This window comes from Mirounga leonina, unplaced genomic scaffold, assembly GCF_011800145.1.
Source record: "Mirounga leonina isolate KUSES-001 unplaced genomic scaffold, KU_Mleo_1.0 Mir_115, whole genome shotgun sequence".
Taxonomy (NCBI): domain Eukaryota; kingdom Metazoa; phylum Chordata; class Mammalia; order Carnivora; family Phocidae; genus Mirounga; species Mirounga leonina.
The window spans coordinates 90762608-90780408 of NW_023270268.1; the positions used below are offsets into that span (position 1 = coordinate 90762608).

Below are 17801 nucleotides of genomic sequence, written 5' to 3' on the forward strand. Positions count from 1 at the left end.
TTATTTTAGGAAAGATCTAATATACTCACAACTCTTAATTTAAATCTGCATATCACATTTGAATTATGTGTTTCTAGATTCTAACCATGTTATTCAGATCATTAAATAGTTTCTGTGTTTAAGTGTTTTTTGTTGATATTTTTGTCATAAACTAAATAAATAAAATTTTATTTTGGGTACTTGACATGAAATCTGGAACTTTTCAAAACATTGTCCGCTGGGAGTGCCATTTCTCTAGTCAGTTGAGTACGTCCAATAGAAAGAACCATTAGGAGTCCAATAGTCTGAACCAGATGTCACAGAGATACAGGATTCTTTTATCTGCCCCTTAGAGAGAATCCTATGTAATTATAAAGAGCTGCCTAAGAGTGTTATTAGGGATCCAGATAGTCAAATACTTGGAGCAGACTTCTAGATGGAGATGTGTAATAGAGGACATAATTGGAATTCATAGGGTGCCTGCTGTGTCAAAGGACTAAACCACTCACACCTGTAGTTTGCCTCTAGAGGTTTTTTTTGTCTTCTGCCTGTTTTTTAGTTCATTTTTTAAATGCTTTTTTTTACTGTGTAATATAATTTCCCCTTGTCTCTGATTGATGTCCAGGAGTGGCACCTCACCCTTTTCCTTCTGGTAGATGCTTAGCTCTTAATTGCACCTCATTTATACTATGCTTAGATCACACTCAGTATCAGGTAAACATTGCAATTATTCAGTACCTTCTTCATTCCTTATATTCCTCTTTCAGTATCGTATCTTCCCATATCATAAGGTGTTGTGGATACTACAAAATGAAGTAGAGAAGGTACTTGCCATTTGATACATAATATAAAATACAGGATGAGTTACATTAGTTCAGACCTGTGTCCCATTTAGCTCAGAATTCTATCTGAAAGTGTCACAGTCTATTTGAAGAACCAAAACATTCATAAGTGAAACAAAACACAATTATAAGATGGTGACACTAATATATGGCATTGTCATGCAAGAAAGTTACATGATAAGTGGCATATATTAATAGAATGTATATAAATGAGAAAAATAGTAAGACTGGTATAGTGTTAGGTGACTTCTTAGAGAATAGGAAAGAAAGAAATGAAGCCTGGTTTAGATCTAGAATCAAGTGATAAACTTGGATTATATCAGTCAAATGACTTGTCAAAGTTGATATCAATCTGATCTGACAGAGAAGTTTGGATATATAACACTTTTGCCTTTTAGGTCTTTTTGAGAAAGAGTTCAGATAAAAATTATAAATAAATAATAAACTTAGCACTGAAGGTTCTTTACTCCATCTACCATCCTTAGTTTCCTAGGAAATGGAGCGTAAGGATCACTCCACTCCAATGTGCAGCCTTTATTCTTAGCAGTAACTTTCTTCCCTCAATACCCTACCTTCCTCCCACTGTGATGAGTGAGGCTGGCAATCCCTAAAGGAAACCTGTGAAGTAAACTACCTCTTTCTAAGGTCAGAACATATTCTGATCAACTATCACACTGACTTCTTTCCTTTGGGCCCCACTATGGCCCTACCAGCCCATAGTCTACAAAGCAAAAACTCTCAGCCCAAATGAAAGTGGGAAAATAAGGTGCTCAGATGCCCTTAAAAGCTCAAAACCCTTAAATAGAGATCCTCAAAAAATAAACTCCTCCCTGTCCAGCTAATAGCTCATCTAGGCCTTTGTAATCCTTTAATCTCCCACCCAAAAATCTCACCCCTAGTTTTTTGATATTTATTTCTGGGAACTAAGGGAGAGGAGAAAATATCTACCACTCTTTGGCCTTAAAGTGACTTAATTACTGCTTTCCCCCAATCTTTTACTGTCAGATTACCTGAGTTCAAATTCTGACTACCTCACTTACCATGTGACTTCGGGCAAGTAACTCAACCTCTGTGAGCCTTAGTTTCCACATATGTAAAATGAAGATGCTAATTCTTTCTCATAAGACTGTTCTGAAAAGCAAATTAGATAACACATGTAAGGCACAATGTATAGCACGTAAGTGCTGAATAGATGTTAGCTATATTCTTTAATGGTAACTCTTTATTCCTTTTTTAAACCTGTCCTGTATCTTGCGTCCTTAATGCCTAATAGAAGCCCTTATTGAGGAAGGTAGAGGGAGTACAGTTGAATATGGGGCCAGTGTCAGATCTCTGTTTCTCTGTTCCAGATGCCAGGGGGGATACAGATCTGAGCTAGCTAGAACAAGACAACTATAACTTGCACAAGCAGCTTACTTGCACAAATGTCTGTAAAAACCAGAGGAACCAAGTAATTCTAACTCTTCTGCCCTTCTTTTTCAAATTAACATATCTCACATCTTGAAGATAGAAGAATCATCAGTTTCACATCCTCTCTTCACAGTAGAATCTAGGTAACATAGGAAAGGGTTGGGGGTTTGAAAATCTGTAGTCTTTTGACCACAAGATAATACTCTAAATTCTACTAGGCATTAAAGCTTTTCCTCTTTTGTCTATAATATTGTAATAGTTATCTTCTTTGCCTGTCTGCTACCTTATTTGATTCTATTTAATTGTATTTCTGAGCTTCATTACATTTTGTTATTTTTCTCAATCTCTCAAAAGTCCATCTATTTTCTACTATTCATACTTTTTGACTATCTTTTCCTACCCTCTTCTAGTGACATATTACTTTTGCTTTATTAACTAAGGTATTGAGCTTTTTATAGCTAGCCATTAATTCAAATAACTAAAGGATGAGACTTTTGAGTTGATTAGGCTCAGGTGATTTATAGGAAAACATTTTGTCAGCTGAAAAGTAGCAATTATATCAAATTAAATCAATATCTTTTTAGTAAATTTTTATGATTTAATATTTTATTGAGTATAAGTAACAGTGTATGTCTGATAGCTATGACAGTACTATGCACAGTGGAGAAACAATTAACTTTTATAGGAATATAATTTCTTATATACTTGAAGTACTTTTGATTCCTTTTATTGATGAGGTAGTTTAGTTAGGACCAGGCAGAGCAGGCACTCATTAAGTGTTGAATGAAGGAAAAAAAGTCTAAAAGCTAATGACATTTTGTCAGCCCTTGTAGAATTAAAAAGAGTTATAAAACTGACAAAGAAAATTTTTTAATTCATTATTTGTAGGAATTTATAGAGGAAATTTTAAATTGATTGTGTGAGTTTGTTACTCATACTGAAATGTTAAGTTTATTCAGCAACCTAACGCTTGTACTCACTAAGCTTCCCTTGGGCAGTGTGAAGTGAAGAGGAATTGTTGCAGTACTGACATTATTTTCTTTGATTGTTTTAGGTATTATTTTAGTACATGACTTAACAAATAAGAAGTCATCCCAAAACTTGTATCGTTGGTCATTGGAAGCTCTCAACAGGGATTTGGTGCCAACTGGAGTATTGGTAACAAATGGGTAAGCCCAGATTTCTTCACTTGCAGTGTGACATGGTACATCAATCATAAGATTATACCCTCAAGGGGCGCCTGGATGGCTCAGATAGTTAAGCGTCTGCCTTCGGCTCGGGTCATGATCCCGGGGTCCTGGGATCAAGCCCCACATCAGGCTCCTGGCTCAGCGGGGAGCCTGCTTCTCCCTCTCCCTCTGCCTCCCCCCCTGCTCATGCTCTCTCTCTCTGTATCTCTGTGTCTCAAATGAATAAATAAAATCTTAAAAAAAAAAAAAAGATTATACCCTCCAGAATAACACTTTGTAAGATGTTTGATTTGCAAATTTTTTCTCCCAGTCTGTAGATCGTCTTTTCATTCTCTTAACAGTTGTCTCTCAAGCATTAGTTTTTTGTCGTGATGCAGTCTGATTTCTTAATTTTTTCCTTTGTATTATTGTGCTTTTGGTATCATGTCTGACAGCTCTGCCTAATCTCAGATCATACAGGTTTTCTCCTGTGTTTCTTTTAGAAATGTTATTGTTGAAGGTTTACTTTTAGATCTGTGACCTGTTTCGAGTTAATGTGTGAGGCTTTGATTGAGGTTGACTTTCATATATGAATGTCCAATTGTCCCAATACCATTTGTTAAAAAGGTGATCCTTTCTCCATTGAGTTGTTTTTACTCCTTTGCCAAAAATCAGTTGACCATATTTATATGTTTCTGTTTTGAGACTATAATTCTGTACAGTTGATCTGTACCTTGACCAATATGACAGTCTTCATTATTATAGCATTATAGTAAGTCTTAAAATAAGGCAGTGTGGTTCCTTCCTTTTTAAAATTGTTTAGCTATTCTGGTTCATTTGCTTTTCCATATAAATCTGAAATCAACTTGTCTATATTGACAAAAAGTCGGCTTGGATTTTGATTGAATTGCTTTAAGTCTATAGATCAAATTGGGGAGAATTTTTGTTGCATTTTCCAATCCATGAACACAGTTTGTCTCTCCATTTATTTTTTAAAGCAAATCCTAAACATTGTATCATTTCATCTATATATATATATACTTCTGTGTTTAACTTTAAATGATAAGGACTTTTTAATATAATCAAAATATAATTGTCATACTTAAAATTTAGCAATAATTCTTTAGTATTAAATATTATTTTAATTCCCCAAATGTCTCATACATGTTGGTTTGTTCAAAATAGTATATAGATAAGGTCTACTCATTATATTTAGTTTATTAAGTTTCTTTTAATCTTACGTTCCTCTTCCTTTTTTTTTTTTTTTTTCCTTTTACTCTCTGGCAGTTTATTTGTGAAAGATGGCTTGCTTGTCCTGTCCAGTTTCTTGTATTCTGGATTTTGCTGACTGTATCCCTGTAATGAGTGTCTGCTTAACTTGTTTCTCTGAATCCTAAATTTTCCCTAAAATGATAGTTAAAATATGAAAAGAATGTCTAAAAGATGCACGGTTTTTGGTGTTTTGTTCTTGCCAAAGTGGTATTGTACATATAATTACAATACCTGGTTGTCTGTCTTTTTGTGATGTTGTTACCAGCTTATCCGTCCATGATAAAATTCACCATCAGTTTTTCATCTATTGGTTTTTTTAAAAAAAGGACTTTGAGATCAAATTTCTAGTTGGATGTAAGAGGAATGAAAAAGTGAATAAAAAGAAAAGCTAAAAAGATAAGAGAACAAATTAAATATATATGGCAACATATATATGTTACATATGTAATACATATATATGTTAATGTGCAACATATATATCTTGTGCCATGTCTGTATGTTGTTATATATATAATACCTATATTTATTAATGTATGAGAGATTATACAAGACTACAAGTGACAGGGATATATATCTATCAAAGATGATGGTTGATAAAATATATACAAAAATTTGTATGTGAGCCAGAGTTAGTGAGTATAGGAAAAGGAAATATTCCTAAAGGAGGACAGTCTCAAAACTTTATTCTCTAATAAAGCAAGTTTCAACTTTAGACAACGTCTCCTAAATTAGTGTTGATATTGGTAAACAGAATCAAAGGCCTTGAACTCAAGCTATCATTGGCTTTGATGCAATAAATAGAATGATAATATTTTTAAGAAATACAGGTTTAAAAAAAAAAGAAATGGGGTGTTACATAGTTCAAAACACCTGTGTTCCAATGCCAAACAATAACTGAGGCTCTGTAAGATTATTGTGAAGGGCAAAAAGATTTGATAATTTTGCACACACCCACTTATACACCCCCCAGTTTAGATTATTCAAAGAGAAAGAAAAATGTCAAAGGAGGAAGAAAAGCTGTGCTCAACTGGGTTGTATTGATTGTATTGTGCAATACTGATTTACTGTCATAAGGTGTTTGCAGCGGGATTTTGCTGACTATTGTAAATTGCGCTTATAACATGTCAGAAATCCAAATCTGTTTTATTTCTCATATCTGAATAGAATTTAAATTAATTGATCAACATTGAGCTGTATATTCCTTTCAGTAATAGAAGGAACACCACTCTGTCCTTCGGGTAAAAATAGGGGGTGGGGATAAAGGATTGTAATAGCCAGTGGCCCAAGGCCCTTAACCCTAAGTGATTCATATCACCTGTCCTCTGTCTCCCATGTCTCTTGTGTCAGGACAAACAATTATTTGGCACTTAATTCTTTCCTTTTACTATTCTTTTTGCATTTCAGCTGCTGCTTTTCCTTTCCATTTGTTGAATCCACCTTTCCCCAGACTATAGCATCATCTATGGTTGATTTTTCTGGCCTTCAGCCTCCTTGTTCTTAATTTCCTGAAATGATCTATTTTTCTTTACTATTCATAGACAGAAATGTGTATGGTAGGTATAGAACTTATGCATACCCCAGAAGCTTGCCATTTTTTCCTCTGGCAAAAGGTTTGAGTGCCATGCTAGGTTCTTGTGTTTTCGCTCCACTGAGGTTTGAATCCACTCTCTGTATCTACCTAGAAAAATTCCTGAGCTGTTAGCCTCAGAAGACAGAGCTTTGGGAGAAGTCAAGTCAACCTACTTTCAGATACCTGGTGGGCATTCATTTATTCAAGTAGTCTATAGAGACTCATGAAAATAAAATTTGAGTAGTTAGATGAATAGTTGGAACTCTATAGATGGTGAGGATGGGTTGATAAATGAACAAGTAGAAGAAATTGGGACAAAAGTAGGTTTATAGGTGGTGGATGAGCAAGAGTCAGTAAAGTATCAGTAGAATAGTGTAAACCACTTGCATTTATTTATTTTTTTAAATTTTATTTTATTATGTTATGTTAGTCACCATACAACACATCATTAGTTTTTGATGTAGTGATCCACGCTTCGGTGTTGCTGAGCAAGGAGCCTGATGCAGAACTCGATCCCAGGACCCTGGGATTATGACCTGAGCTGAAGGCAGACGCTTAACTGACTGAGCCACCCAGGCGCCCCTTATTCACCTCTTCATTATTATTTATCACAGGGATTATGACCGGGAACAGTTTGCTGATAACCAGATCCCACTGTTGGTAATAGGGACTAAACTGGATCAGATTCATGAAACCAAGCGCCATGAAGTTTTAACTAGAACTGCTTTCCTGGCTGAAGATTTCAATGCAGAAGAAATTAATTTGGTATGTATTTTCACTAATGTATATTTGTGTTATCATTAGGTAAAGGCAAAACCAAAGACTTAAGTCATAAATTCTCATGAAAGATGCTTTATACAAAAATCAGGCATTTGGGTTCTGGTCCAAAATGTAGTGAATATTAGAATCAACATAGACTGTCAGATGGGGACAGTCAGTTCAACTTCCTTGTATGCTGGTCTGTTGGAATGTTCAAACTTTGTTCTATGAATACTATAAATCATGGCTCTTGAAAAGATTTTTTAAGATCATACCAAAATCGGGGCGCCTGGGTGGCTCAGTTGGTTAAGCGACTGCCTTCAGCTCGGGTCATGATCCTGGAGTCCTGGGATCGAGTCCCGCTTCGGGCTCCCTGCTCAGCAGGGAGTCTGCTTCTCCCTCTGACCCTCCCCCCTCTCATGTGCTCTCTCTCATTCTCTCTCTCTCTCTCAAATAAATAAATAAAATCTTAAAAAAAAAAAAGATCATACCAAAATCAGAATAAATTAAGGTGACAAGGGTCACTGACACCTTGAGTATTCTTGCTTTAGAAAAGCCTCTCAGCTTCTTCAGCTACAGAATTTAACTTAAAGAGCAAACAAATAGATAAGTGAGAAAACTACAAAGTGTAAACTAGGAGTGCTTCATGAGCAGTAGTTGAGACAAACTTGTGTGTATAGAGCATTGAGTTTCTTCCTGACATATGTAGCTCAGTTTGAACCGGACGCTAAAAAGGCTAAGAAAAGTTCTCACGTAAGCCAGATAGTGTTGCCCAGAGAAGGATCCTGGCCAGCAGCTTTAGCCCCAGTTTATATGTCATTGTTCACAAGTAGGATTTCTGCAACACATTCAGTACCCTGGCAGTTCCAGACATATGGTGGTAGTGGTGGTTTAATAATACTAATGACTGTAGTTTACTGAACACTTATTATGTGCCACGCACTGTTCTAGAGCTTTATGTACATTATCTCGGATTTGTCTTCACATCAACACTATAAGGTAGGTACTGTAAGTATTTCCATTTTAAAGATGAAGATTAGAACCAGAGAGAGGTAACTAGGCCATGGTTACACAGGTCAAACCAGGCACTCTGACTCCCAAGCCAGCGCTCTACAATTAAGCCTCTTTTCCACTTAATTATTCTCCAGCTAACATTTAGAATCTTAGAGTTGAAAGAACTCTTAGAAATCATCTAGATCACTAATTACCCAAACCTGACTGCATATTCATGTTATCAATGTAGCTGTGAAACAATCTGAATAAGTGCCCCACGGCTGGAGCTTTTTATTCATAAGGTCTAACAGGAGGACCAAGACTCTATAAATTTAACTAATGACTCAGATAATTCTGATGGCCTTACCCTGTAAATCAACGTTTGTGAACACTGGTTGGTTCAAACCAACCTCTACCCCATAACTGAATCAACTGCTGCTTGCCATTCCATTGTTTTTTACATTCTGCTTTGCAGTTGGGGGGGGGGGGGTTACCTTATTTTTCTCACCTGCCACCATGGAATATTCAGTGGAAATGCCCCAGCTAGTTGCACTGGACTGTGGTATTCCAGAGGACTCCTGTTACATAGAGTTTATCATATCAGAAGCAGTGCTGAAGTTACTTTGTTTGAACATTATCTCCAATGGGAAATTACCATTGAATACACTTAATTTGTTCCAGTAATTACTTTCAGTGTATTTTGGAATGTATCTATTTGTAATGCCTGTGGGCTTCTGTGACAATCACCTAGATACATATTTTTCCTGTTTTCCTTTCAAAGTAGGGCCATCTTTTAATTGTTAAGAAGGTATAAAGGTACTCAGGTGGTGGTACTTTGGCACACATGGTTTCCACAGAGTTCACATACAACATACTTTTGGCCTGTTATCAGTGTACAGCTTCAAGAACACAGCAGAAACAAGAGGGTTTTGAGGATGCAGGGGAAGAAAAAATGAGGAGGCAAATTTGATACGAGTTTCAGAAAGATAGCAGTCAGACTCAGCAAGTAAGTATAAAGCCTCAAGTAAAAATGTAATATGACAATATTAGTGCTAGCATCTTTGGTTACTGTACGAAGTTCCTTAAAACTATAAAAAAAAGTAAGAATCATCATAAATGTATATATCAAAGATAGAATCAAAGTTACCATCTTGTGCCTGAAAAACAGGTTGATTTAAATTATAAATAGGGAGATGATTACTTATTTTTTAAAATCCTGTTAGGCTTATTGTGTCTAGGATAGATTTTTTTCTGTTTACTTCAAAGTGATTATATCGAAGCATCTTCCCTAGTTAATATTCCTTTCTCAAGCTTAGACAAGCTATTTAAAACTATTAATCTTCAATCTTTGCCCTCAGCCATGATCACTGGATGGCTCTTTAAACTCTAAAATTCTCATCCTAAAATCATAGGGTTTCTCTGGCCTGGTCAACCTGTAACTTTGAGCCCTAGAATTCAGTTTGGGGAGGGTCTGCTTGTTTGCCGTTTGATTTAGTTTTTATATTTAGCACTATAGCCCTATTTGTAATCATCTCTGAAGTCTTGACATTGTGATGACTATGTAATCAATATCCATTTTGTAAAACATGTCTAACACGAGTCTACCTCAGGTTTGCCTCTTATGTGCCCCAACTGCTGTATAAATGTGTTCAGACATTATTTCAAGTGTAACAGTTTCCACAATGATGTTTCAGTCTATTTGATCCATACATGGAATTAACTTTTACTATGTTAGGTGCTTTTGTGCCTGAAAATTAGATCTGATAGCATTTTCTTAAAATGAAAAGAGAAGGGAACTAATATTTCAGTACCTGCTGTGTATGTGCCAGACATGCATTGACTTACTTAATTTTCACAAAAATCCTGTGGGATAAGTATTATGTTATCCTCGTATCACAAATGAGTAAGCCCAAATTTAAAGGCATAGTAACCTAACGAATGTCACATAATCTAGAGATGTTGGGACAGATACTCAGATTCAAAGCTTGCTGGCTTCAAAGACCTAATTTTTCTAGTACTCTGTGATTTTTGAAAAGTTTGTTGTATTCTCTTTTTTGTGTGTGGTTTTGGAAATGTATTCTAGCTTCCAGCCAAAATTAAAAATGTGAGCCTCGAAATGTTATATATGGATAAAATAGGTGATTATTACAAAATTTACCAGAAAAGAATCATGTGGGCTTAGAGATTACAAAACAGACTAAATGCAACAACAGTGATTTCAGTAATTGCCCAAGGGACACAGACCATCTGCAACTGAAAGACAAATACCATCTTTGTAAAGGAGCCTACACGATATCTTCAGAGTTTGGTCTTAGATGGCATTTGAAGTAAAATTCAAAGTGCTCTCTCTTGAGGTGGCAAGTTAATTATTACAAGCAAAAGCAACTTAACATTGAATTTCCAGGAAAAGGATAATAAACCTTTTGAGATCTTTACTGATCATTGTAATTTACTAGTTATCTCATTGTAATGTTCCAGATTGTTTGGTCTCTTCTGGGCCCCATTTTTTTCCTATTTTTCAAAATCCTATTTAATAATAATATATCTATTATTTATTATTATTTAATTGCCATTAAATAATAATGATATTTAATAATAAACTTACTCTTTATTGTTTATTATTATCAAAAAATATACCTATGTCATGTATTATCTTTATGGCCTACCAAATGGTGTAGTACTTTGCATTCAATGAGTGAGAAATCCCTGGCAGCTGTTTTGTGTGTTCTTTGCTCCCCTAACTCCGTATTTTCATGATACCTGCTATTTGTATGAACGGCGTAGTACTTAATTAGATGATGCAGGTGGGTAACTAGTACTAAAAAATGAAGTGTTAACAGTTTTTAATGGCTCTGTTTCTGCTTTTAGGGTAAATGTAGGTAGGTCACATGATTAATGTCTTGGTTTTGTTATTAGTGAGATTAGCAATCCTGTCTTCCTTTATGAATTATTTGATGATGAATACATTGGTTCAATGTCCTTTAAAATTCAGTAAATAGTAAAACGTGGCCTTACCTTCCTTTAGCACTTTCCTCTTTGCTTTGTGCGTCATAACTTGAAAATTACTTGAATATTTTATGAGAGTATGATGCCTAACATTTTATTATAGAAATGTGCAACAGGAACAGTAATGACTAACAAAGAGCTTATGTTTCTTAACTTTTAATGGTGCATCTTGTCTTTTATCTTCTAGGATTGCACAAATCCACGGTACTTAGCTGCAGGTTCTTCCAATGCTGTCAAGCTCAGTAGGTTTTTTGATAAGGTAATAGCTTCAATTAAGTTTTTTTAAACTTAATTTATATACTATGAGGGTTTAAATTCTTTGTAGAATGCTTTGTCCTTTTATTCCTTTGTCCTGAACTTCATAGCCTGAATACTTGTTTTGATCTCTCTTATCGGTTGGTATAATTGCTCAAGGCCTGCTGACGTATTTATTTGATCACCAGTGTTCTCTAAGCAAAGGATGAGAGCTACTGGATTTAAATGAGCTATTTTAAAAGACACCTGATTTCCCTCCTTAAAACAAATTATGTTTTCCTGTTTTCCAGCTCTTTTTGTCCTTATTCACATCCCCTCAAGCCCCACGAACCCAGGAGATTATGCTCAGTTGAAGCCCTGAGTTCTTTTTGCTCTCTCAGCTATTATTATTCTCCCCATAAATGTTACCTTTACTTTTAAGGTTATGTCATCTCCTAGATTCCCTGATTTTCCCTACCAGAAAGCGTGCGTTCCAAATATTGACTCTTGCTAGCATCATCTTATGTCCTGAACTGGAATGAAAATGTAGAATGACTCAGCATACTGGGAATTTAGAGCACTGTTTGTCTTTCCTTCACAAGGCCGTATGGCTGCCTCACACATAGTGTTGGCCAAGTTTAAGGTGTTTGCCTAATGTATGACATGACATAGTAAAGTAGAAGAGAATGTATTTCTGCATGTATTATGGAAGAAGATTAATTTCTGTATTACATTTCCTTTTAAGGGAACAAGAAAGACACAGCCCTTCTCATAGCTCTTTTTTATGAATTGTTTTTCTTTTACCATCTAGGGACCTAATATTTGGCCCTTTTGCCCATTACATCATGTTAAGATAAGCCCCACACCCCTCCCTGTTTAATATTAGACCACTGGGAAGTTTTTGCTTCATCGCACAACTTCCCAACTGGAGTGTGGCGGATACAGCACAGGTGTGCTGACATAGTGAGTCCCTGAGTTCAAGCAACCAGAGTCCCCCTGGCTGAGCGATCGGCAGCCTGCTTCACTTAACCCAGTGTGCTGTACGAATATTCGTATTTTCTTTTCTTTTTTTTTAAAGATTTTATTTTTATTTATTTGACAGAGAGAGACACAGCGAGAGAGGGGACACAAGCAGGGGGAGTGGGAGAGGGAGAAGCAGGCTTCCCGCCGAGCAGGGAGCCGAATGTGGGGCTCAATCCCAGGACCCTGGGATCATGACCTGAGCCGAAGGCAGACACTTAACGACTGAGCCACCCAGGCGCCCCCTCTTTTCTTTTTTTTTAAGATTTTATTTATTTATTTGACGGAGAGAGAGTTAGGGAGAGCAGGAACACAAGCAGGGGGGAGGGGTAGAGGGAGAAGCAGGCTCTCCGTGGAGCAGGAAGCCCGATGCGGGACTCGATCCCAGGACCCTGGGATCATGGCCTGAGCCGAAGGCAGACGCTTAACGACTGAGCCACTCAGGCGCCCCGAATATTCGTATTTTCTAAATGTGCCCTGACATGCAAGATGTTGGGAAGCACTGCAAAGGACCGTATTTTCTCTCCACATTATTTTCAGACTTCAAACTTCAGAGCTGCCGTTTAGTGTAGACCCATGTCCCCATCTGATACTTTCTTCTGTCCCCTGAGAGCAGCAACTTACATAGATCTTTGTCTGACACAGAAAGATTCCACAATATGGTGCTTCAACTTGTTAATAATTTGTTAATTTGGAAATTCGTGAAGGGAATAAAATGATACAGACTTTCAGTTATAAAATGTATAAATCCCAGGGTTGAAAAGCACACCACAGAGAATATAGTCAATAATATTGTAATAACTTTGTATGGTAACAGATGGTGACTACACTTATTGTAGTGATCATTTTGCAATGTATATAATTGTCAAAGTACTATGTTGTAATAACCGGAAACTACATAATATCGTATGCCAACTATACTTCAATAAAAAATAAAAAAAATTTAAATATGTAGTAAGTTAGATCCTAGAGAAACAATGGGTGATAGACTAGTGTGACCCGAGTTGTCAGCCAAGACTTGATTTAAAAAAAAAAAAAATCAGAGGGATCTTGGTGAGTTTTAAGAAGAGAGCAAGATTTGGTAAGAGAAGACGCTGCAAGTTGAGAGTAGGGAATTACGAGCAACAGCAAAAAGGTAGCTTCTCTTTCATTACCTAAATCGCCATGAAAGGTATATGGATTAGGAGGTTGGCCTGACCTCCAGACTAGGGTGGATGCCTGAAACCACAGGACCCGGCAACTAAATTTTGCCCAGTTTTCAGTTGTATCTTCCAGAATTTAGTATAAAGGTTTATTTTCCAAGAGGGAATCTAGCTCCTCCTCCAGACTCCCTTTAGTAGTAATTCCAACCCCACTCTAGAATGATGGGATTTTCCTGACTTGCTGTGGAGGGAAAGAAAGGCAGCCTCTTCTTGGTTTTTGTAGGATCGAGCATCTTGAGATCTATGCTAATCACAAACCAGCTTTTCTACCTCTGGGGCCAGTTAATGCAACCTTACCTTGGGTCTCCTGTAGCTAAAAGGAACCCAGCCATATTCTCAAAGATAGAAAGAATCCAGATGATTTGGTCATCAAGGCAGTGAAAGCAGGGTGGCATAGCCCTGGAAGAAGATGCCATGCTCTTATTCAAGGGAACTCTTAGCTTCATAATTCTGGATTCCAGTGTCTTAATCTGCAGCTAATCTGTATTCTTACTGATTGGCTTTTCTTAATCACAACAGCTCTGTGGAAAGAAAATCATACTGCCTCTGCAAACATTACAGTTTCTCAAGTGTTAGAACAGAATTCATTATTTTTTTTTTAAAGATTTATTTATTTGAGAGAGAGAGAGTGTGTGCGCGCACACGCATGTGAGCACGGGGGAGGGCCGGAGGGAGAGAAGTAGACTCCCCATTGAGCAGACTTGATCTCACCACCCTATGATCATGACCTGAGCCAAAACCAAGAGTCAGATGCTTAACCAACTGAGTCACCCAGGTACCCCTCATTATTTTTTGAAATTATTTTCTATCATCTGAATTTTAAACTCTAAACCCATTTAAACTCAATATATTAGGGCATATATTTTGAAAGCTTTTGCAATAGTAGTGATGGATTTGTGCAGATACATCCACTGCTTTACCTCATTTCTCCTGCTGACCAAATACAGACAGTTCTGAAACTACTGAATTAAGGGTGCAGATTCAGTCCATGGAAAGAAGCTCATTGAATGCTTTTGGTCTTCATTGAGAACTTACCGAATTTATCACTGTGCTTACCCCAGGGATGTGGCAGTTCACTACATTACAGAGACTCCTTTGTAAGGAATAGCCGTACCATTGTAGTAGAAAAAGGGATCTGCTTTTATGGATTCTCTTTTGTGTGTTTGGGCTGACTGCTAGGAAACTTTGAGCCAGATTTGCTTCCGAACACCGGGAACTGCATGAGTTACTATGTCATTCTCTGATTATTTAGTCATTTTTGTGTGTTATTTATTTTTTGATCTGTTATTAATGCTTTGGGGAATGAGGCAAGCTTTTATGGAAATACGCCCACAATCGTGATCTTATTAGCACTAGATGTAACTCATTGTACTAGATGTCCATAACTATTGAAAAGACTCTTAATTTGGATATATGCCTTTTAGTCCCATTAGTGGCAACTGCAGTGAACCACTTTTCCAGGGATGTTTGCTAAGCCCTTAAAATCTTTATTTGTTTCTCACAGGTCATAGAGAAGAGATACTTTCTAAGAGAAGGTAATCAGGTCTGTATCTATTCTTGATAAAGTGGGTTCTTAAATTTGGAGAGAGGTGATTTCCAAATTTACTTTTAGAAGTGGTTAAAAAAAAAGGGGGAAATCTTTTGTAGGCACAAGCATTTTCTTCTGTCCTGCTTGACACAAAAGGAAAAAAATCAGATCAAGGGAAAATAAGGTTCTAAGAAACAAAAAGAGTGCTGGAATAAGGTTATATTATAAAATAATAGAAGGAAATCATTTGCTTAAGACTCCAGAAGTATATATGCAGAACCCATCATGATGCAGGCAATTCAGTTAAAAGTGCAATTGGTGGATGTTCTGAGATTCACCTTCATCTTCCCTGATTTAGATGACATTATCACCAGTTTGTTGGCAAATATTTTCCATTTTGGTAGAATTTATTTTATTATTTGATCTGAGTAAAACCTCAGAGGGATGGTTCTTTAAGGAACAACAGGCCGACATAGAGACACAGAAAATAAGGGAGAAAATGGTAAAGGCTATTAGCATTTGGACTCTGCGTGCTGAGACTCAACGTGAATTTTCTTTCTTGCCTACAGATTCCAGGCTTTCCTGATCGGAAGAGGTTTGGGGGAGGAACATTAAAGAGCCTTCATTATGACTGAATTACGCTCATCGTCTGGAAGAGTGAGCAAGCGGTGACATTGTGCACAGCTTCCTTCTTGCCGTGTTGACTATTAATGTTTCAGCCTTTTTGCAGAATCATCTTAAAATACCACCACCCTTCAGCCTCACCCTTTAATGGAAAGCTGAAAGGAAGTGACTGTGTGGGAGGTCCAAACTTTGTCCCCGTCCTCTGTTCCTCACCTTTCTGTCCCTGTTTATAGATTATGTAAAAGCCTTGTGGAAATATGAGATGTTGTCAAAATGATGCAGTAAATGAGCAATGACAGAGTGCTGCGGAGGAAATTTACTCTTCCCAGAACTGGAAGGTTTTTATGGATCTGTAATTTTCCCACACTCCTTGCTGGAGGCTTAATTAAGTACTTCAAAATGTATCTGTGTTGTATTACCCTCTTGAGGGGAAAGGTTATGTTAGCCAGTCCTGGGTCGTGCACCCCAGTCTCTGTCATTTTCAAAGAAGCAAAAGGGTGTTATTTAATTGTGTCCCCTCTCATCACACACAAGGATGCCTAAGAATAGCAGCCCTTGTTTCCCTCTCCTCTCCTTTGCAAGAGGTTCAGTGGCTAGAAGAGGCGGACTCCTAGGTGGAGTTAAATATAAATAGATTAATAATACATAGAGAACGGCGGTACCAGAAAAGAAGACTTCTCCGAGAAATGGAGAGCTCACTAAATCCTTCACTCTAGGTTCCAGATGTCTGCATTGTCTTACTGTTTTTCATTTGGAAATAGTAGGGTGAGATCTCAGACCTTCACGAGGGCAGCAAGAGAGATTTATAGCCTCTTGGGTTTCTGTGTTTTTTAAGGAAAAGTCAGCTCCTGAAATGTCTCTTAACTGTAGTCAGTAAACTAAGAATATTATTCTCTGTGTCAACAATGTATTTATGGAGAGAAGTAAAAATAAGTTCCACAGCAACACATTTACATGAATTATGGACTAGGATTCTTAGATTTCATAATCCACCGTTTTTGAGGATGGTGGTGTATGTGTGCGTATGCATAATTGTTCATCGTTACTTTTTTTACCCATTTTTTCTGCTTGTTTAATTCTCTCTGCCCTGGTTCTTCTTTAATATAGAGACCTCGTTTCCAAAAACTGCAATTTGCTGCCTTATTCAACACCCATTTTCCTGCTCTGGCTCTGCGGCAGGTCTTTGCACTGCTGATTTTGTTCCATATTAAAACAAACTAATAAGCACACAATTTCAGCTTCTCATTTTAAAACTAGGCAAAAAACACTAAATTCGCTTTCTCTTCCATCTTAATTACATTTCAGAAGTACTTTGGAAATCAAGGTATGCTAAAAGAGGATCTTAGAATAAGAATGTTAGCCAATGCTTTTAGAAAGGCAGTTGGAGGAATTTGGAAAAGGATTTTTAAAGCACCTTTCATCAGCTAGAATATTCTCCAGTCTTTCTTCCCATCCTCAGATTTTGTTCCCATCCTTTCTTCCCATCCACAAGATTTAGCCCTCATTTCTTTTTTCACACAAAGGAGAGCTATGCAAATCAGGCTCTGTATGTGGAGTTTGGCACAAGCCTGTTGTGACAGGCTGTGCAGGTAGGAAGCAGAAAGCAAATGCACACACAAGGACCTGAACCAACTAAAGCTCTTTGTATTCCTCTTTTAGAAAATAAATTCAAAAAAATTATACTTACATTATGAAAAAATAAAATACAACAATACAAAAGCAAAAATTACTATATAACCCTTTCCTTCTCTCCCGCTTTCTTCCTCTTTCTTGCCCCTAATTAAAAAAATCTATCTCAATTTCTTTATTTTCTCCCTTATTAAAAAATAAAAGTAACCCATCACTGATGGCTTCAGGGTCAGCCTTGAAAACTTAACGGTACTCCTCAACTCCATTTCTTCTTGCTGTCAGGCTTGACTCCCTGGATTATAGTTTTCTGAGAAAAAATTATTTTTAATCTAAGGTAAATTTGCTGCAAGTATTAGTAGCAGCAAAACAAGGCTGTTTGCCAAAATGAATGTAATTATGTTATTAGCCAAAGTTCTTCAAAAAGAAGCATAATTTTTGCTAAGATTTCCTGAGACCTGCTCATCAAAATTGCTTTTGGATAACAAACAAATGTAAATACTGAAATACTTCCTGAAAAGTGTTAATTAAATCTTTAATTTTCTTGATGGAACAAGTGACTGGCAA

At 36.8% G+C, this 17801-nt stretch overlaps 1 protein-coding gene across 3 annotated transcripts in view; it reads left to right on the top strand.

The window, feature by feature from the left end:
* The window catches only part of RABL3 (RAB, member of RAS oncogene family like 3), a 30163-nt gene extending 12362 nt beyond the window's left edge, over positions 1-17801 (top strand). The window contains exons 4-8 of one of the 3 annotated variants that reach the window (XM_035000069.1): positions 3286-3400; positions 6857-7007; positions 11188-11259; positions 14961-14999; positions 15554-17801. In XM_035000069.1, coding sequence (XP_034855960.1) covers positions 3286-3400; positions 6857-7007; positions 11188-11259; positions 14961-14999; positions 15554-15619 — 443 coding nt within the window. In that variant the 3' untranslated portion in view covers positions 15620-17801. The remainder of the gene's footprint in view (positions 1-3285; positions 3401-6856; positions 7008-11187; positions 11260-14960; positions 15000-15553) is intronic. The other 2 variants (XM_035000070.1, XM_035000071.1) reach the window with 2 other exon arrangements.